Here is a 20,539-nt window from a genome sequence, read left to right as displayed (position 1 = left end):
GGCCCAGAAGGGGGCCCGGGAGAGCAAGAAGGCCGACACCAAGGCCCTGACAGGTACTGTGAGGGCCTGGGACAAGGAATCATGTACATCCATCAGGACAATCTTCCTCCATACCTGGGGGTGCACAGGGGGGCAGGGAGGGCAGCTGTTTTGCCTGAGGCCATTCCTCAGAGGGGTTCCCTCTTTCCCTTTCTGAGGTACTATGCAGGCATGACTGCTCTGCTTAGGAAGAGTGTAGAGGAGACAGTGTGAAAGTAAACCCGTGGGCTCTTCCAGGTGCTTGTGCAAACATAGCCTCCCTCACCGTCCACCTGCTCAGCTCCCAGGCTCTCCGCCTGGGTGTTCGAACCTGCTTGGGCTCAGCTCCAGTTCGGAGAAGAGAGAGGCAAGGAAGCCCTTCTGTCTCCATCTCCCTCACTGGGACCTGGGAAGGCCACTGGGTTCTCTGACGTCCTCGAGCCTCTGTGGACAGTCTGGGGAAGGCCTGGCCGTCCCCTCTGTGGCCGGTACACCGTATGTGGCCCCTGGACTTAGAGGTGCCTTGAATTTCTTTATCAGTTACAAATAGCAGGGGTTTTTATTTTTTATCTTTTTTAAAGATTTTATTTATTTACTTGACGGAGAGAAACACAGCGAGAGAGGGATCACAAGCAGGGGGAGTGGGAGAGGGAGAATCAGGCTTCCTGCCGAGTGGGGTTTTTAAATAAAAAAAGTAAAGTATACTTACAGTAAAAATTTTCAGACTAAACAAAAGTATATAGAAAGAAAAACTCCGTAATGCCCAGTGAGTTTCTCCAGAGACAACCAGTCCCTCGTTCCCTCCCTCTCTCTGTTTGTCTCCCTTGTTCCTTTCTTCCTCTGTTCCTTCATTATCTTCTCTTTGCTTCACTCTTGCCATTTTTAAAGACAACTGTATTACCACCTTTTTGCTTCGCAGAAATGCGGCAGTAACCAAGACAGACCTCTCAAGCCTGTAACCAGGGGATTGGTGGGCAGAGAAGTAGCAGAGACCAGCTTAAGATATTTAAATAGTTAAGGTTTTTGCTTTAATTTCTGAAAGCAGGAAATTCAGTTTTGCAGCGGATGGAAAGAATAAAATCCGTACCAGATGTTACACTTTAGAGAGTCAGACCAAGCTGATATTACCGAAACTCAAAATTTGTCAAAACATCCTAATTCAAAACAACAGCTGCCTGATTTCTATTAAAATATCGCAATTCCATTCTCAGCTGAAATGCTACTGGGGAGAAAATAGCCTGGAGACATCTTTTTTGGGAACCTCTAAATTAAAATCATCTTCTGTGATGATTTTTCAAAATGGAAATTTTCATTCAATATCTTATTTGGTTTAAAAAAAATGAGCCATCTGACCAATTAATATGGCGTTGACTGGAATTTTTGCTGAGATTGAGTTTCCCTAGTCTCCCGTGTGCATGTACACAGCCCCGTGTTCAGAGTCAGAGGAGATGTTCTGCTTTCCCTCCACCTCTTCTTCCCTTTCTTTCTTTCTCTCCTTCACACAAACACCCCCCTGCTTTCCCAGGCTTTCTGTACAGGGTAAGCATCTAAGGCCACATATTTCGTGATGTAAGAGATAGAACTTTATATTTCTATGCCAACTTAATGTTTATCACATTCTGCTTCTTGGTCAGAATCTCAGTAAATTTAGGGTCACACTCCCTCTCCCGGGCTGTATGTGATGTCTTGGTTAATTTCCCAGTTGCTGGGCAGGGGAAGATGGGCATCCAGGGCTTCGGTCATCTTTCTAGGTAGGTGTTTGCTGAGCCCCTGGTTTCTGCACATAGGGCCTTCTCAGATCTGCACTGTCTCAGCATCCCATGCCACCTTGGGAGCCCTGCCATCCCTGAGGACCCATCTGCTAATCTAGATTGCTTATACCCACCACTCTTGGAGAATCTGTGAAGGGGGGCGGGTGTGGGAGCACAGATTCACTCTGTCTGCCACCCACTCAACCCCCAACTTCCTTAGTCCCCTTGTCCTCGGTAGGTGGGTGCTTTTGGAAACAGAGGTCATAAGGAGCTGGTGTCAAGGAAGAGCAGAGACTGCTACTTGCTGGAAGGGAGGAAAAGAAATGGGAGGAGAAGTAGGAAGAAATATGTTAACACGTCAAAAATTATCTTGCCCCGGTTGCAATAATACTTAGTAATCATAATTACTTGACTTTATATACAGACATCGACCCTCCCAGAAACCTTCGTCCATCTGCTGTCACCCAGTCCGGAGGGGTGTTGACCTGGACAGCCCCCTCTGCTCAGATTGATGGCTACATTCTCACCTACCCGTTTCCAGATGGCACTGTTAAGGTATTGGAAACTTCTTGTTTGTTCTCTTGGTGCCCATGCCCCCCCTCCATATGAAGCACCTGACTTGGGCCCACCAGCTTGATTGCTGGTATGATGGTGACCTGCTGAGAAATGAGTTGATCCTTAGTGATCATCTGCTGTGGTAAGGAAAGTGCTACGCAAGGTTATTTGTCGACATCATCCTACATGTGGCCTCATTTCATAGGACTCACTTGTATGTCTGTTCCTAGCTGACCACTGTGTATTCGCTGGCCACACATCTGTCCCATGTTATTGTGTTTATTGTTTGTCTTTCCCAATTTATGCTAGCCCCATGAGGACAGGGACTTTTTGTCTGTGTTACTATCACTGTATCTAAAGTGCTTAGAACCTGGCACATGAGGGGCGCTCAGTAAATATTTATTGAATGAATCGATTAACCCTGACTTCAAGAGTTATACCTCCCACCTGGAATCTGAGGACCAACAAATTTGGTAACTTGTTATGATGGAATTCTTGGCAAGAAAGAGGGAGGAAGGGGAAAAGGGAGGGCACTTTGATTTATTCATGATCTCAATGATTGCTTACGATAGCCCTTCAAGGGAAGTTAGCCCTCCGTTCATAGAGGAAATAAGATCGGTTCAGAAGGAAGTATTGAAAGGCCAACTATGGCTCCACCTCACAGATATCAGTGGTCACTTTTTTCCCCCTTATTAGCTTGTCAGCTCAGTGTCGCCAGCCTCAGTGGCTGTAGTTGGTGTCCTGGCATACGTCTAGAGGCCGAGTTGACCAGGAGACCTGGAGGATGTTCCCCCAGGGGCAGGACTGGTGCCGGCTCTCTGCGAGGGCTCCCAGCAGGGCTGAGTCTCCATGGCACCACCCTCCAGGGAAGCTGCTGGGACCCACCGGGACTCTGGGGGCCACCAAGCCCTCAAAGAAACCAAACATTGTCTTCTCAGAGAACTCCTGTCACTAGCACCAGGGAATGCTGTTGACACCTCAGGCATGGGGGGGTGACACACAGACTGACTGTCTCCTGTCTCTTGTCTCCTTTGTTTGGTAGGAGGTACAGCTTGGAAGAGGGGATGAGAGGCTTGAGTTGCGAGGCCTTGAGCAGGGCATCACCTACCCTGTCTCCTTGGTCGCCTTTAAGGGTGATCGCCGGAGCAGGAATGTATCTACTACCCTTTCCACAGGTAATGTGGACTCCTGCACGCTGAACGAGAACATGGTAGAGGACAAGCGTCGGAGAGCTCAGAAGAGGTGTCCGAGGAGGAGCGAGTGGACAGAGTGATGGATTTCTCTGGAAATGGGGCAATTGAAATACGGTTATAGGTTCAGATGAAATCCATCTTGTGGTAGAAAGACTAAAGAGGGAAGCAGAACAGAATGTTATTTTGTGGGACTTAGGGCAGGAGGTGATGTGAACTTGACCTTATTTCTAGTACATTTGAAGGGTTTGATGAGAGCAGGTGCATGAGAAAAATAAGATCTAAGTGAAGAGTTGGAAGAAGCAACATAGTAGGAGGTTATGAAATAGTTTCGAAACAAAATAAATTATCTTAAATAGCCCCCCTCCTTCTTCCTTGCCCTTCTCCTAACGACACCATCTCTCTGCTTGACTCCTAGTTGGTGTGCGTTTTCCACACCCTTCGGACTGCAGTCAAGTTCAGCAGAACAGCAATGTCGCCAGTGGTCTGTACACCATCTACCTGCACGGTGACAGCAGCCTGCCCCTGCAGGTGTACTGTGACATGAACACCGACGGAGGCGGCTGGATTGTGAGTCTAGGAGCATTGGTGGCTCATACTTGTTTTCAGAGAGATCCCAGCCCCAGCCCTAGCCCCACCCCCACCCCACCCTCGCTGGAAGTACTTCACACCTGGGATAGAGCAGGCTCCGTGGAACGAAGGTTAATGATTTGTGGAGGCTCTGGGTTAATCAGCATCTAATAATGCCCTCTGTGTATGCATCACCTCCATTTTCTTCTCTTCCAAGCCCTGTCATAAACATGACTCTCCCGCAGAAGCTTTCAAGTAAGTGACAGAGGTTATTCTTTCGCTTTTATAGATAGGTAAATTGAGGCCCACGAGGGAGAAGTGCCTTGGCACGTTACAAGAGTTAATGACAAAAGGTGGGACCAGATTGCAGGACCCCCGCCTCGCAGATCATTGGTTTTCCCTGTGGGTCTTCTCTGGCCATCCAAGGTGGCAACGCATGATGTCTTTGGGCCTCGGGCCTCTGAGCTGAAGTCCTTTGTCCAGGTTCTTCATCCTGCTCTGAGGATCAGAAGCAAAACTTTGGTTTGAAGGGCTGAAGCCTGAAAGAGGGAAACTTGGCAATGTGCCAATGGCCCCGCTTCCACGTGGAGGTTTTATTCCCTTGGGCCATTGTCTGCTTACAGCCTGTGGCACCTGCTTTGATTGCTGTGGCCTGATCCAGTTACATGATGAGCTGCCTTTGAGGGTTGCCATCTGATGCCCCCGCCCCCCGCCCTTCCTTCCCACGCCTGAACAGATAGAGGCTCTCACCACCCCAAACCAGCACGAGACCTTACTGCTGTGCATCTGCAGCTCACTGTCGCGAGGAGAAATCATGAGCCCCTCGTGCTCAAACTACATTCATTTACACGAAAGCAAAGACACTTGAGCAGCGCGGATAAAATGATCCCATCAGAGAAGCAGCAGTGAAGAAAACTTATTATCCGCACAGCTGCATCTGGTGGCTGAAAGGCAGTAACCGGATTGGATGGGTGGAGGGAAGTTCCTGATTGATTTATACAAATAACCAAACAGAATGGAACGTGGGAGGGTCTTGCACCTGAGCAGACCCACAGGGCTATACCTGCCGCTTTTCATCAGCACCGTTGTAAGCGTTCAGTCTCTGCAGGCTCAAAGTCAGTTTCCTGCCTTGTGCCCATAACTGACCACTGGCAGAATGTTTGTATTGTCTCCTGTGGCCTTTTTGAAAACCAGCCTTCCCTGGGGAAGGAGACATTTGTCCAGGGCAACCTCTAGAAAGATACCTGCCAGTCTGTCTTCCTGGGAATACCCCCGATTTTTTCCACAAGTATTTATTGATTGCCTACTATGTGTCAAGCACTGTTTTATATACTCAGGAACCAGCCGTGAACCAAACAGACCCAAATCCCTGCCCTCAAGGAGGTTGCCTTCTACAGTCTGCTCATGCAAATGACCCTTACTTACCAGGATGCCGAGGTCAGTTCCAGAAATAATCGAATCACTATGCATTCTAACCAACACCAGCCCCTCACCCCCTCCAAGTCTTGTTTTCTGACCCAAACTCCTGAAGGTAATACAGGAACTGAGATTCTATAGGGGTCTCCTCAAAGCTACCACAGTCCCCAAAACATCTGAGTCCTGAAAACTTCTACACCAGATCTTTTACTGACAGTTTCCATGGTTTTGGGCTCGAGAATCTTTTGTCACTGAGAGATGACCTTAGTACACTACTCTTTTCTTTTTTTTTTTTTTTAAGATTTTATTTATTTATTTGAGAGAGAGAGAATGAGAGACAGAGAGCACGAGAGGGAAGAAGGTCAGAGGGAGAACCAGACCCCCCCGCTGAGCAGGGAGCCCGATGCGGGACTCGATCCAGGGACTCCAGGATCGTGACCTGAGCCGAAGGCAGTCGCTTAACCAACTGAGCCACCCAGGCGCCCCTCTTTTATTTTCTAAAAAGATTTTATTTATTTAAAGAGAGAGAGAGAGAGAGAGAGCACATGAGTGGGGGGAGGGGCAGAGGGGGAGAATCTTAAGCAGACACCCCGCTGAGCACTGAGTCCCACGAGAGGGGCTCAGTCTCACAACCCTGAGATCATGACCTGAGCTGAAACCAAGAGTCAGACACTTGACTGAGTCACCCAGGCGCCCCAGTACATTGCTCTTTTAAATGGAGCTTCCAAAATCCTTTTAAGGAAATTTTTCTCCATGGGGTGGCAGGAGCCCAATGTGATTAAGAGGCCAGGAAAACCCTACCCTGAGGTAATTGGTCTCACAGGAGGCAGGCTGGATTGAGGACCAGACGGGAACACTTCTGTGCCTCAAGCATTTCCATCTTTGTTTTCCGCCTTGCAAGCCTTAAGGACTGCATTAGAAGTTCTTTTCACAGGCATTTAAATGACATTTTCATTTTTTTTCTCCCCAGGGAATCAGTCAGACCACTGAGTAAGTTCTAGAGTGCAGTGACAGCTCTGGAGTGTAGAACTCTGCCCTCCTTCAGACGGACCTGCTAAGGGGCTTCTGTTACCCCAAACAATTCATTATAAGGTGTTTTCACCCCATAGAATGGGAATGGGCTAGATTCCGAGGTAGTCAAATGAGGCTCCCTGATCGAGAGGTACAGATGGTCACGGTGGGTCAGTTCATTTGGAATCTGACATAATAAAATGCAAACTAACATTTATTGAGATATAATAATAACTTATTATATATGAATGTGCCAGTCTCTGGCCTTCACACTTTTATGATTTATCATGATTAATGATCTTGCTAAAGCCTGGATTTAAGAGCATGACAAATGGGCTATTAACCTCTTGATCTCATAGTTTAGAAAAGCAAGGCTTGTCAAGGTTAACTAACTTGCCCAAGGACACAGCTAGTAAGTGTGGAGCTGGGTCTCAGTAGTGATGCAGAGAGCATCAGAACCATTGTTCAGAGTTTTCCTAGCTGAGCTGAAGCATTTAAAAAAAAATCAGGGAGTGGCACCTGGGTGGCTCATTCAGTTAAGCTTCAGACTCTTGGTTTCAGCTCAGGTCATGATCTGGGGGTCCTGGGATCGAGCCTCATGTCAGGCTCTGTGCTCAGCGGGGAGTCTGCTTCTCCCTCTCCCTCTGCCCCTCACCCTGCTTGTGCTCTCTCTCCAAAATAAATAAATAAATCTTTAAAAAAAAAATCAGGTGGACAAACCCCTACCATGCTTGGGCACTCTGTTCATTGATTGGAGAATGCCTTTGTAATGCGCCTGTCCCAGGAGGAAGGATCAGATTTGAGGCTGACCTTGTACCGTAACTAATTATGTTAGTGCGAATGTAACTGGACTTGATGTATGAGGAACACTGGTACGGCGTCTGCCCTGGGATCCCACTGTCCGTGGCACAGGAAGAGTCCCGGGGAAGGGACCGGAATGGGCAGTATGCTAGGAAATGAACAGTTAACCCTAGAATCTAAAGAAATGGGTTTTGGAAAATAAACTCAGTGTAACTGGTATTTTCAAACTTTCTGATGAAAAGGTGAAGAGATCTGTGTTTTATCCTTGCATCCGCCACTAGATAATCAGCGGACTATGATTTAATCTGGCTAATCAAGCGATTACTTGAACTTTCCCGTCTGTAAAATGGCATCATAAGTCCTTGCCCTGTAGCTGGCACTGAACACGCTGCTCAATTAACAGTGGTTACGTGAGTGGATAAGCCAACGAAGAAATGAAGGAAGCCAAGAGAGGAGTGAGAGTCTCTGAAACGAAGGACAAAGGGGAGAGAAACCACAATGTTAATGCAGTGTGGAATGATTTGCCTGATCATTCCCTCAGTTCTGCTTGGCAGCTCGGTAGCTTTGGAGAACATTTTTACACTTACCCTCTCCGTGAGTTCTCCTAGCGCCTCTGAGATGGACGCTTCCTTCCTGCTTCTAACCCCGTGTGTCACGCAGCTGACAGAGGCTCAGTAACAGAGATGACTGGCTCACCAGCCACTGGCCAGGCAAGTGGCCCCGGTCGGCCTTAGAGCCCCGGGCTCTCCCCACCCGCTGTAGATCGATGCCCCAGTCCAGGGCTTCCTGGGCCAGCAAAGGTGGGTTGGTGCTTCAGAAGGAGTGACATGTGAGCTCCCACGTGAGGCTCTCAGCACCGTTGCAGGCAACCTGTTCTCCCCTCCCTCCCTGTCTCTTCCCAGAAAAAATAGAAAGAACGCACAAATATTGGGAGGTTTACCTTACCAAATTTGAGATAACGTGTTTTACTTCAAGGCACCTGCGGTGAAGCACGGTAGAAAGGAGGGAGATGGGGTTTTGTGGTGGGCCTTCTGCATTGAACGAGTACCAAGGAAAGTAGAGACAAAGATGCCATCCCAGCCTTCCAGAATCCCAGAGTAATTTCTGTGATTAGCCAGGACGGCGTTTAGTGTGGCTTTCAAGGTCATGGGGAATGACAGCCATTACTATCCATTCCAGTAGTATACACAGGTGTGTTTAGCTTGTAGGTGCTCTTCGGGTTTACTTCATGTGAAAGAATCCAATTTACTCTGACTGGCACTGCCTTCCTTCCCCAGATGGGGGAGCTTTTGAAAAGGAAGCAGCACATACTTTCATGAAATAGTGGTACCCAAGTCTGTGTCTGTTTTCTCACTTCTCACTCACTCTTCAGGCCATTCCATGTTGGCTTCTGCCCCCGTCTCTCTCCAACGCAGCCTTTGCTGGAGTCACTCGTGACTTCCGTGTCACTAAATTCTGTGGACACATTCCTTACACCTCGTGTTCCTTGATGCTGACCTGTCTTTGACGCTTTTGGCCACACCTTTCTCTTTATGGGCTTTTCCTGGTTGTCCTCCTACATGCCCGGGTCCTCCTCTTTCTCCCTCATGAGCACATCCTTCTGTGCCTGGCTGGTCCCTGAGTCTTGATTCTAGGCCATTTTCTCTTTTTAGTTCCCACTTTCTTCCCAGGTGGTCTCATCCTCTCCAGTGGCTTCGCTTTACTCTCTGTGTCCCAGTGGCTTTCTACATTCCTTAGGATGGAGCGGGCTACGCGGTGGTAACACGCCAACACCAAGCCCCAAAATGACTGAAGACATGAACAGTCTCTTCTCATGTGTGCAAAGCCTTCTGTGGGTTTGGCATCACTTCTCAGTGGTGACTCAGGGATTCGGCCTGATTCCAACTCGTGGCTGTGCCCTGTGGATATGTGGCCTTCACCAAGGCCCCGAGGCACAGGGCAGTGGAAGACAAAGTATGGAGAGAGAGAGCCCCCCGGCCCTCCTGCACTCCCACTTACAGCCCTTTGGCTCCAGCTTAACTGCCAGGGAGCCCGAAAAAGAAGCATTCCTGCCTGTGTTCCTGGGGACAGGAGACTGAAATGGGCAAACACTGAGCATCGTCTCAGACACACCCTTACCTTTGCAAGTCTGGCCCAGATCTCTCTTCAGAACCCTAGCCCTTATGCTCAGCTGCTGCTATGGCATCTTCATTGGCCAGGGGACCTCAGGAGTGACTCACACTTCCCTTGTCCCAGGTGAGCTCACACCGGCAGCCCCTGTCTTCTCTCAGAGCCCCCGTCTCAGTGAAGAGCTGAGTGAACAGCCATCCAGCGCCGCAAACCCAAATCACAAGAATCGCTCCCGACCTCGCCCTCTCTTTCAGTCCCACTTTCAGTCTGTCACCACATCGGTCAGTTTGACCTTCTCTCTGCTTCTGTCTAACCTCAGAGCAGCCCCCAGTCCAGGCTACTGTGCTCTTTCACTCAGTCATGTCTGTTCAAGTGTGTCAGAGTGAAAGGTCCATCTCCTTTGCAGGTCTTCCAGAGACGCAACACTGGGCAGCTGGACTTCTTCAAGCGCTGGCGGACCTACGTGGAAGGCTTTGGGGATCCCATGAAGGAGTTCTGGCTTGGTATGATCTCTGAGATTCCAGGAGGGCTGTGGGAGAGGGGCTATTTCATCCTCAGAGGCTGCCTGGGCAGCTTGAGAAGGCTCCCCACATTCAGGAAGACGTCCCAGTGGCAGGGACAGGACACTCGGAGGAGCCAGCCCACCAGGGTGTTGGTGGGGCCATGTTGCTGGGAAGGTTCTCATGGGGGCCATGTGCCGGGCTTGTGACAGGGTGGGCCCATCACAGGGGGTCTTCATGCTGTATGTGTGCCCCACAGGATCCACCTGGAGCTGGCACGTCTTAGAAAAGTAGTTGACCCATTGGGGTTCAGGGCTCTTCCTAGGAGGTCATGTCCGGAATCCCTTTGCAGCTCTTCTAGTAATGCCAGCCATCATGGGGATGGTGTTTTCCTTTTCCTTCTGTTCTAATCGGGAGCAGATATTCATGAAGAGTAAAAGAGCCAAAAGCATCCATAGGGAAATGAAAAATTAAAAAAGCATAATCTGGAGACTCATTGTCTGATAGAGTGGATGGTGGTTGTGGTCTGCGCACGGTGCAGAATTCCTTCAGAGACCTCGGAGTGGTGGCTGATGTCCTCTTCTCCTTGGCGAGATATGGGGGTGAGAGGGGGAGGGGCTTCCGCTTTGGACAGAAGGAGTCGAGGGCAGGTTCACTGCCCCATTGCCCTGCATGGCCCCTTCCCAGAGGACACAGTTTCCACACTCATAAACATGGCCGTGCCAAAGAAATAATAGGATGAGAAAACGGGCACCCCCCCCAACAGAGACAGTGTGAGGAGAGCCCCCATTAGCAGAGGAGGCAAAGGCCACAGTGACTTTCGGTGCTGGAAGTCGCAGATGCTAGTGGCGTGTGCCTACACACACCAGTCGACGGGTTATTGGAATTCCCTTCCTTATTTCAGGACTTGACAAGCTACACAATCTCACTGCTGGCACCCCTACCCGCTACGAGGTGAGAGTGGACCTGCAGACTGCGAACGAATCTGCCTATGCTGTGTATGATTCCTTCCAGGTGGCCTCCAGCAAGGAGCGGTACAGGCTCACGGTTGGGAAATACAGAGGCACAGCAGGTAGGAGAATGAGAACACATTTCCTCCCGGCTGGGGTCTCTGGCTCCCTGTGTGTCTGCGGATCGGACTGCCGCGTGCCGCGGACTGGGGGTGAGGGGGGCGGGGGATGGCCTGTTGCTCCGTGGAGGGGACCTGTCCTCACTGATGGCCCAGGCCCTGCTCCCTGCAGGGGGCGGGGGCCCACCAGAAGTGTGAAAGCAGCCCTTGACAGTGTTCAAGTTGGAACTTTTGTACGTTATGCGTTGATCCCCACCCCCCACCAGTAAAAATGCTCTTCTTACGCTTCCCTGGTTCCGGCTGTTGTGCATCAGCCAAGGAGCCTGCATCCGGAGTGATTCATGGTGCCTGCCCACCTGTCGCTGGGCTCCAGCCACGTGCCTGCAGGCCTTGCCCAGGAGTGTGTGTGTGTGTGTGTGATTATTTAAATATTTTGCAGCGCTTTGCCATAAGTAAAGGGAAAAATGAAAGTTCTGATTCAAACAACAAGCAGTGTAGGTCTCATTAACTCTGTGCAGAGTGTGAGGACCCAGAGATGAGCCGTTCAGCTGAAAGCAGAGAATATCTAACCTCGATTAGCGGCTCAGTGCACTCAAGCTGGTTGACGGTGTGTTCGGTTGTGAAGGAAGAGAACAAAACCAAGCAACGTGACTGAAACACTGGGATTATACCATTGGATATTCTGTTTCAGACAGACGGGGTAGTTACTGTTTTAATATCATATCTTACGCCTGGATTTATAGTTTTTAAACCCTAACAAGTGTGTTGTTTGATTCTGCGTGTTTTTGACTTGGAGGTAACTATGCAGGAATGTGTTACCAGCCGGATCCGCTGACTGTATGGGCCGTGGTCTCTCCCCTTGTCTGCCATGTAAGCAGATAAGTCATAATAGAGAGTGACTTTTGCAAAGAGCCACATAAGGGGTGAGGAGAATGAAGAGCTATAGGGTGTGAGAAGGTGGCGACATTGAGGCCCGAGGCTGTTGAAGGAAGCTCCCCGCAGGGCAGTGGGCTGGAGCTGGGTCTGCAAGGGTGAGCCTCAGATGGGAAACAAGGAAGGGGTCCCCAGGCCTGGGGGAGTCCACGGTGAGCAAGGACTGAGCAGAGGCAAGGAAAGTGGGGTGGGCTCATGAAGCCTGAGGCCACTCTAGGACCCCCTAATGGCAGAGGACTATGAACAGATGCCTCTTAGTGTCTGGGGCCATGATCCGAAGTGGCCAACTGCTAAGGCAGTTTCTTGTAGGTCTTTTAATTTAGTTGTTTTAAAAAAAATTACATGAATTTTGCATTTGCTCGTTTCACAGTGCTTAGCATGGAGCCCAGCAGGGTAGGTGTGTTTCACACATGATGTTGCTAGCAAGAGCTTTCTGTGCAGTCTTACAGATGTTCTATATTGTAAAGGATAGTCCCTGAGACCCAGATAGCTTGCATCGGGGTCAGTGAAAGCGTGAGCTTGGTGACATGGGGACAAGAGACAATGTCCTGCCTCTCTCCCTGAAGCCCAGGGACCTCCCGGCCTGCTGGCGGGGGACCCGCTAGGGCCACCCATCCTCCTCTCTTCTCTCGTGCGCATGTACCTGTTCTGAGGCCAGTCTTAAAATAACCGGGAAATGAACTGATGCTAATGGGAAAATGAGGGAAAAGAAGTCAATGTATTCACTGATTAATGGGATTCTCCTCCCAGGGACTCTATTTGCATTTTAACCGTGATTAGGGGATAATTCCCATTCTGAGGTTGTTCAGGCCCGCAGTGCTGGTCAGTGGAGCATGTGTTTTTTCATAGGAAGCCTCGGGAGACCTTCAGATCACACCACATCTAGCCAGCGATCTGGTCTCCCCGTATGTGCCGGTGTTCCTACTGGGAAACTCTGACATTGCATGGTGGGCTTCGTGGCGTTTTAGCTTTCCTTATATATGCTGATTGGTCCCCAGGAGGGTTTTGCAATTTAGGAAGCTTCTGGTTCCTCACGAAGAAACCCCAGCAAGGCAGTGCTGGGTAAATTTAGTTTCTGATTCTGAATCTTGGAGTGGGGCAGGGAGGACATCAAATGAGCTCTACCTTCAAGACGCTATTCATCTCTTGAGAAGTTATCATGAAAACATAAACAGCTATTTGGAGTGGTGCAGAGTGGCTTCTATGGGCTAACCGACCATTTACAGCTGGTTTCAAGGCCCACCTCCAGGAGACTCAGTGACGCCCAACCAGGGCTGGATCTACACCCTGGGGACACTTGGAAGCGCAACTGGGGAACTCCACCAGCGTTTGGTGGGCTGGGGCCAGGGAGGCCAAATATCCACAGCGAAGGACTGCTCTACGCAAAAGTGCCTTTCTCGCTTTGAAATGGATTTTTAAATACTGGTGCTTAAAAGGAAGGGGAAAAAAATTGTTGGGTCCGTGGACAAGAGGGAAAGCCCCAAATGGCGCACATCACTCTTCCATTGGCCCGTTCCTGGTCCCAGGGTTCACGGTCCAGACACATGGTCCTTTGTGACTCCTGGGGGATATGATGTGGATGGCTCCCTCGGGTCTGAGGTGGCTCAGCCACCTGGGCCTGCCTTCCTGCCTCAGGAGGTGATGGTGGAGTAGTGGTAGATGAAATAGGAGATGAGCAGCTCAGTGGCCCCACCCTGGGCTTTTCTGGGCCTGCCGCCAACCCCTCCAACCCACTAGCCGAGGAGAGCCAGTTGCCCACCCAAAGCCGTTATACCAGAAGTTAGGGGTGCTCATTTCTCATCCAGGGTTTTCTCCTACAACCCTGAGAAAAGAGAGAGGGTCTGACCACCACCGGCTTTTCTACTCTATCTTACTTAGGGAGATAAGCTTAATAAATCAGAATGCCGAGTTGGCTGGGGGCCTGACAACCAGAGAAAAGTGATTTTTTGATTCATGGGTACACCCACTGTCTGTGCTCTGAACGTCAGCACGCCTTCAGTTTCTGGAAGCGAGAAAATCCGTCTGTGGAATAAACTGCCACACTTAGCCCGGCACCTGCTTCACTTCTCGTGATCCCAGCGCCCAAGGTTAGAGAACCACAGACAAATCGTTAAAGAAAGAGCCTTTGCACACACTCTTAGAAAACAGCTCTGGGAACTTTAGATGCAAGTTAGGTAAGCTGTGCTCATTAGAAGGGTCACCAGGGGGCCATGGCGTGTTATTTTAAACTGTAGTTAACTGCCAGAAAGCTGAAGGGGAGAGGAGATGCCTGTGAGAGCCACCGTATGCCTTTCCTCGACTGGAGGAAACGAATGGGGGTGGAGCCCGTCGGCTGTCTCAGCAGGAGTGGCTGCCTTGCCTCCCCCCACCTGCTGCCCTGCCTCCCCCCCATTTGCTGGGTAAGGCAGGGCAGGACCCATTGTTTGAGCTGCCAGGTCAGAGGGACAATCTGGGACCTTCCCTTTTCGCAACATGTTAACTCTTTCCATAGCTCTTTCCATACCACCCCCAGCGAAGTCCTTGAGAGCAGGGGCCCCCTCTATCTGTATTCCCAGAGCCTAGCCTAGTGCTGGGCCCTGGAGGGCAGGGGGAGGGGGGTCTGAGGTTTCCTGAATAAATGAAGTTGCAGACTACAGTTCTCCGACTTCAGCTTGCACCTCAGGGGCTTGTCATCCCAAGGACTTGTGAAAACACAGATTGCAGGTGGGTACTACCTTGGGGGTTTCTGCTTCTGTAGATCCGGGGTGGGGCCCGAGAACGTGCATTCCTCACAAGTTCTCAGCTGCTGCTGCTGCTGCTGGTCCAGGGACCACACTTGTAGAACCAGAGCTGGCTTGCTCTTGTTAGCATAACTCACCTGTGGAAAGGGGGAAGCCACCGGAGGGAAGAGCCCTGGACTTGGAATCTGAGGCCTGAGGTTTGAATCCCCTGGCCATGCTGTTTGTGGCCAGTGGGGCATTGACAAGTCCCCAGAGTCTAACCTTTGTGAGTCCGTTTCCTCCTGGGACTGAGAGCTGCCTGCCCCACCTCGCAGGCTATCATGAGGGAGTCAGAGGAGGGTACCCAGGGCGAAGAGAGTCGGTAGCTCAGAGATCCGAAGAAAACTAAGTGTTATTGTAGGAACATGACTTGATTTAGCTTGGGATTATTGCCTCTTATGAGTGAATTAAGAAATAAACTGATAAAAAGATGACAAGGACAGTGGGGAAATAGGAGAGATACAGGTCAAATGATGTGAGTGGATTTCCAGACAGGATGTCATGAAGCTCAAACCGTACCTATGTGCCAGGAAGGCTCAGGAAACTCAAGTGTGTGTGCGAGGAGTGTATGTGCGAGGATTATTAAGGAGACTGGTGCTTCCTCAGGACTGGGGCCCGGCTGGCCTTTGAGGAACGGTTAGGATTTGGACCGAGGCGGGCAGAGAGACTCCGGGAGCAGAAGCATGGGGGCAGACCCGTCCACTGCACAAGCAGCGCGTGCCTGTGGGGACAGTGGGCTCAGAGATTGTGCGAAGGCTACAGCCAAGCTCTAGGCCTGCAGAGCCAAGCAAGGAGGACCAGCTCCCTCCAGGTGCTGGGAAGGAGGACATTGAGTCTGAGAGCGTGGAGGTGGGTGCATGTGCTTCAGGGAAGGCCGGGAGGGCTGTTGTGTTGAGACAGGCGCAGAGAGGAGCATAGGCTGGGGTGAGGGCATCTGTGAGTGATCTGCAGGAGGAAGGGCTCCATAAAGGGGTACAATGGGTTTGTCAGATGTGTCTCGGGGTTCCAGGCGGGGTGGCTGGGAGGATGGTTGAGCAGACAGGGAAGATGGGCAAGGGGTTACCTCGTGCGAGGGGCGGTCAGGTACTGTGAGGAGAGCCGATGGGTTTGGTTTTGGATATTTGGTTACTTCACATGACTGCAAGGCCTCAAAGTGAGAATGCTGTCAAGGCTTTTCAGGCTATTGGAGAGACAGGCCCGAAGTTTGGGTGACAGGCCGGGAAGGAGAATCTGTTCATCTGTATCATGTTCTCATCTTGGCTGTTTTGAGAGACGAGTGATTCCCTGTGACGTAACTGGCCAGATCCTTGGCATTTTCATGCCCAAAGATTGTCCTGCTGAGTCCAGAGCACAATCACCATCTCAGTGGTAAAACTTAGACGCTCACCTCTCATCTTTCCTCTCCCGCAGGGGATGCTCTTACTTACCACAATGGATGGAAGTTCACAACTTTTGACAGAGACAATGATATTGCCCTTAGCAACTGTGCCCTGACCCATCATGGTGGCTGGTGGTACAAGAACTGCCACTTGGCCAACCCCAATGGCAGATACGGGGAGACCAAACACAGTGAGGTACGTGACAGGTGAACTTTTCTGTCCCACGTCTGCTCAAAGCTTTCAGGGGACACTCTCCAAGCTGGTTTGGCTACCCCTCTCCTTCTGATGCCTCCAGTCAGGACAGGAGGGCTTCTTCTCCAGGTTCTATGGCCTTGAGGTCAAGGTCTTCCCTGCCCATCTGCTGCAGCCCCATTCCCCCCGCCTGCATTCCCACCAGGACTGCACATTTACTTAGCTTAGGTGGGTGGGAACTCAGGCTGTCCACTGCTGGATAGAGACGGATAACATAGATTATGCACCATCTCCGTTTACTGGTTCACATATGGACACTGTCTTAGTAACGAAATACCGTAGATTGGCTGACTTGAACAACACACATTTATTTCTCATAGTTCTGGAGGCTAGGAGGTCCAGGATCAAGTTATCAGCAGATTCAGTTCCTGGTGGAAGCTCTCTTTCTGTCTTGTGGATGGCGGCCTTTTCACTGTGTCCTCATGTAGTGGAGAGAGAGAGAGAGCTCTGGTCTCTTTTCCTTTTCTTATAATGGTACCGATCCCGGGGCGCCTGGGTGGCTCAGTTAGTTGTGTGTCCGACTCTTGGTTTCAGCTCAGGTCATAATCTCGGGGTCGTGAGATTGAACCCCGTGTCGGGCTCTGTGCACTCAGCACAGAGTCTGCTTGAGATTCTCCCTCTCCCTCTGCTCCTCCTCCTGCTCATTCTCCCTCTCTCTCAATGAATAAATAAATAAATAATTAATAAACAAATTAAATAAAATCTTTAAAAAAAAGGCACTAATCCCATCTTGGGGGACCCACCCTTATGATCTCACTAACCCTAATTACCTCCCCAAGGTCCCACCCCAGCTGCTATCACACTGGGGGTTAGGGTTTCAACATATACATTGGGGACGGTGTGCAAACATTCCATTCATAACAGACACTTCATAATTCCTTCTGGTTGATCTCCCAATGAAACCAGAGCTATTTCTCTCAAAGCCTTTGATCACCAGGAAAACAAAGTCTTTTCTGCCTTTGATGAGACCCACCTTTGGATCCACTTTCTCCAAAGCCGCTCAGGGTCTACCCAGAGTGTTATGCTAAGTCCTATTTCAGGAGGTACACACAGGGCTGAGAGTTCTCGATGGCTCCTCTCCCCTTCCTTGCTCTGAAACTTTGCTACCGATGATTTCTCAAACCTCTCTGACCTATGGGCATCATTTTGACTCCTTGCCAGCTGTGGGGCATCTCCTGGCTGCTCCCACACAGCTCCTTGAATGTGGCATCTTTATTCCTGCTCATCATGAATCCATCCCCTCCACCAGCTCCTCCCCATCTTGGGTTTCTGATTTCCCATCCTGGATCTATTCTAGCCTTCAGGAAGCCACCGCTCCCCAGAACTCACCTCATCACTGATAGTACCAGGAATATTAGCACATCTCAAGTCCGGGTACAGTTTGATTACTTTGGCCCTGACCAGGCAGCGGGGACTCCCAGTCCTTATGTGATGTTTCAAAGGGAAGAAGAAATTTCCCCCCAGGGAGGCCAAGGAGGGTGGGTCCATGAATCATGGTGGCAGCATGTGGGCTGACGCAGGGAAGCCTGTGATCAGAGATCAAATATTTGAAATGAGCAGCCAGCATGCCCTAAACCATCCCCATATTTGCTAATAAAAGACATTCATCTGGTTAATGTGCTTTTCACAGTCTGCAAGGCATTTAGCTTCTTGTTTATTATTTACCTCACAAATTAAAATATATAAAATTGGTCACTTGGGCTCTTTATTGCAGGTTGCAAGGTTATTAAGTGAATTAAATATTATTGCGCTCACCAGTCAAAAGACATAAAATGAAATTTAGTTTTCAGCAGGCTATTCGTTACCCCAGAGCTAGTATCTAAACAGTCTAAATTGAAAATGATTTTACACGATTGACCAATTAATATGTTTATTTTTGCCTTTAATTTTTCGGAAAGGAAAAGAGCGAGGCAAGGATAACGTGCGTGTTGCTGGCCAGGTTGACCGTGTGTTAGCTTTGCTGCTGCTGTGGTCTCCCCTGTTGCCCTGGGCTCACACCCCATCCTTCCAACCACTGGGGTGGGGATGGGGGTGGGGGGGTGTGTCTTCCAAGTCACCAGCCTGTCAAATCTCAGATGCCCAGCAGAGGGCGCATGTTTCTAGCTTCGGCCCTACTTCCCTTATCATAAGGACCCGGGTCACCACTGGTCTCACTTTTTCTCTCCCCTAAGCAGAGAGGGAGTGATTTTCCTGGCAAAGAAGCATTCCTTTGTACCATAGCCCACCACTCCTTCCTCCCAAGTTGCCTCTTCTTGATGCTGGCTTTTTTTTTGGTAGGGGGTGAACTGGGAGCCGTGGAAAGGACATGAATTCTCCATTCCTTATGTGGAGTTGAAAATCCGCCCTCATGGCTACAGTGGGGAGCATGTCCTGGACAGAAGTGGACCCTAGGAGAAAATTCGAGAATGTTCTGATGGCCTATCGGAGCAGTCATCACACGAGACAAGACCGGCCCAGAGTTGGGGCTGTGTAGGCTTGGGGCAGGGTGGGTTGTGGTGACTGGTTCATGGAAGTTTGGGGGATGCTCCTGGCCTCTGGTTTCTGAGATGGCTGGATAACCTTCAGGACAAAGCACGTGACCAAGCTTCAGACCATACAGGTTATTTCCCTTGGTTACCTGCGTTTTTGCCCATCTATATACTGGGGTCCCGAAAATCAACCAATGGTAGAATATGAGAAAGACGACTCCTGACTGCAAGATTTTTCAGTCTATCTTCAGTAACAAATATACAGGATTGGGCGGGGGGGGGGGGGGAAATAATCATTTAGCACTTCACCAATTGGAAATCTCTGGAAATTGGTATATATATATATATATATATATGTATGTAAAGCTCTGCTACTAGAAATCTTTTCCTTAGAAAGAAGCACCAAGGAAGGGTTCGCTTTGATGGCCAAGGGGCTAAAGTCTGATGCTTGTTATCTCCCATAACCACTGGGTTTTGAGAAAAAAAGCTATAAATCTTTCCCCGTTTAAAAAATGCTAGTGTTAGGAGGAAGAACAAAGGAAGAACCATGAGGGACCAAGATGGATTACCGTCTAGCTAAGTTAGGACCAGTGTCCAGCATGCTGGAAACCAAGCTTCTGTGTTAAACTGCTCTTCTCGAGGGCCCCCTTCCCACCCATCTGCATATTCACTTGCATAGATCTGCATATGTTGTGAATAAATTCTCACTCATTTCAACTTTAGTTTGACTGTTTTGATGATTGATTCCTCCCAAAGACTCTTCTGTGACTCCCGTTCATGCCCTCCAGTTCTCAGCCCCCCTCCCTTCCCTGGCCCCCCACATGGTCGGACCCTTAGGTTTCCTGAAGCTGCTCCGAGATGGAGGTGTACTGTTTGAATGGGCACTTGGCCAGTCGGATCCCTGGGGCTTATTTTCCTGTGACTCTGGAAGGTTTTTCTGTAGTGAAGTCCGTGATCATTATTAAAGTAACTTAAATTCCTATTCAAGAAAGAAAAAATAATAAACCACCTGATTTAAAAAAAAAAAAAACGTGCCTTGTGTTATTGAACTCACATGAGTGCACATGAATTCTGAATTTAACCTAAGTGCACTCGAAGGTACAGTTTGTGCATTGTAATGGAATTTGGTCGGCCTGGGGTCTCACACTTGGGAGACGGCGAACAATGGGGTTTGGAATCAGGAGAGAAGCTCATTTTTAAAGGGTATTTATCTGACTGAGGAGAACATTCCAGCCCTAAATGTCTGTGCCAGACCTCACTGTAAGGGGACCAGCTCTGGCAACCCCCACCCCGGTAGCTGAGTGTAGGCCCCGGGGATGGGTGTCTGGACAAACCTGCTTTTCAGAGGGCCACTTTCCTGGGAGTCAGATTATGAGCCATCGGGGGTTTGAAGCTGTGGGGGCAGTCCCTCCCTGTGAGGACAGACCAAAGAGAACAACAGGTGTCACAGAAGGGATGGGCTGTGAGCCAGGCAGGAGGGCAGAGGCAAGGACAGAAGCATCACAAGCAACTGCTGAAGGTTCTGAGCCATTTTCTGTTCCACGCAAGATGCTAGCCAAGCAGTCATGGACAGAGCACAGGCCCTGCCTTTGAGCGGCCTTGGATGCAGTGCGGACGGACAGCTGTGGGCACAAACTGTGACAGCAGGTAGCACGTCGGGGAAAGAGAATCAACCGGGGTGTGGACTGACACTGTGGGCAAGCGTCATGGACGTGATGGTCAGCACTAGGTCCGGAAGGAAGAGTCTGAGTCTGTCAG

At 49.9% G+C, this 20,539-nt stretch overlaps 1 protein-coding gene across 1 annotated transcript in view; it reads left to right on the top strand.

The window, feature by feature from the left end:
- TNN (tenascin N) overlaps positions 1–18,704 on the top strand; it is a 39,442-nt gene extending 20,738 nt beyond the window's left edge. The window contains exons 8-15 of the mRNA XM_035010771.1: positions 473–536; positions 2,194–2,324; positions 3,367–3,499; positions 3,933–4,084; positions 9,828–9,924; positions 10,826–10,993; positions 16,093–16,256; positions 18,591–18,704. Of these exons, the coding sequence (XP_034866662.1) occupies positions 473–536; positions 2,194–2,324; positions 3,367–3,499; positions 3,933–4,084; positions 9,828–9,924; positions 10,826–10,993; positions 16,093–16,256; positions 18,591–18,704 (1,023 nt within the window). The remainder of the gene's footprint in view (positions 1–472; positions 537–2,193; positions 2,325–3,366; positions 3,500–3,932; positions 4,085–9,827; positions 9,925–10,825; positions 10,994–16,092; positions 16,257–18,590) is intronic.
- The last annotated feature ends 1,835 nt before the right edge of the window (positions 18,705–20,539 follow it).

Source organism: Mirounga leonina, unplaced genomic scaffold (genome assembly GCF_011800145.1).
Source record: "Mirounga leonina isolate KUSES-001 unplaced genomic scaffold, KU_Mleo_1.0 Mir_154, whole genome shotgun sequence".
Taxonomy (NCBI): Eukaryota; Metazoa; Chordata; class Mammalia; order Carnivora; family Phocidae; genus Mirounga; species Mirounga leonina.
Note: the sequence above shows the minus strand (reverse complement) of the source record. Positions and strands in the feature narration are given on the sequence as shown.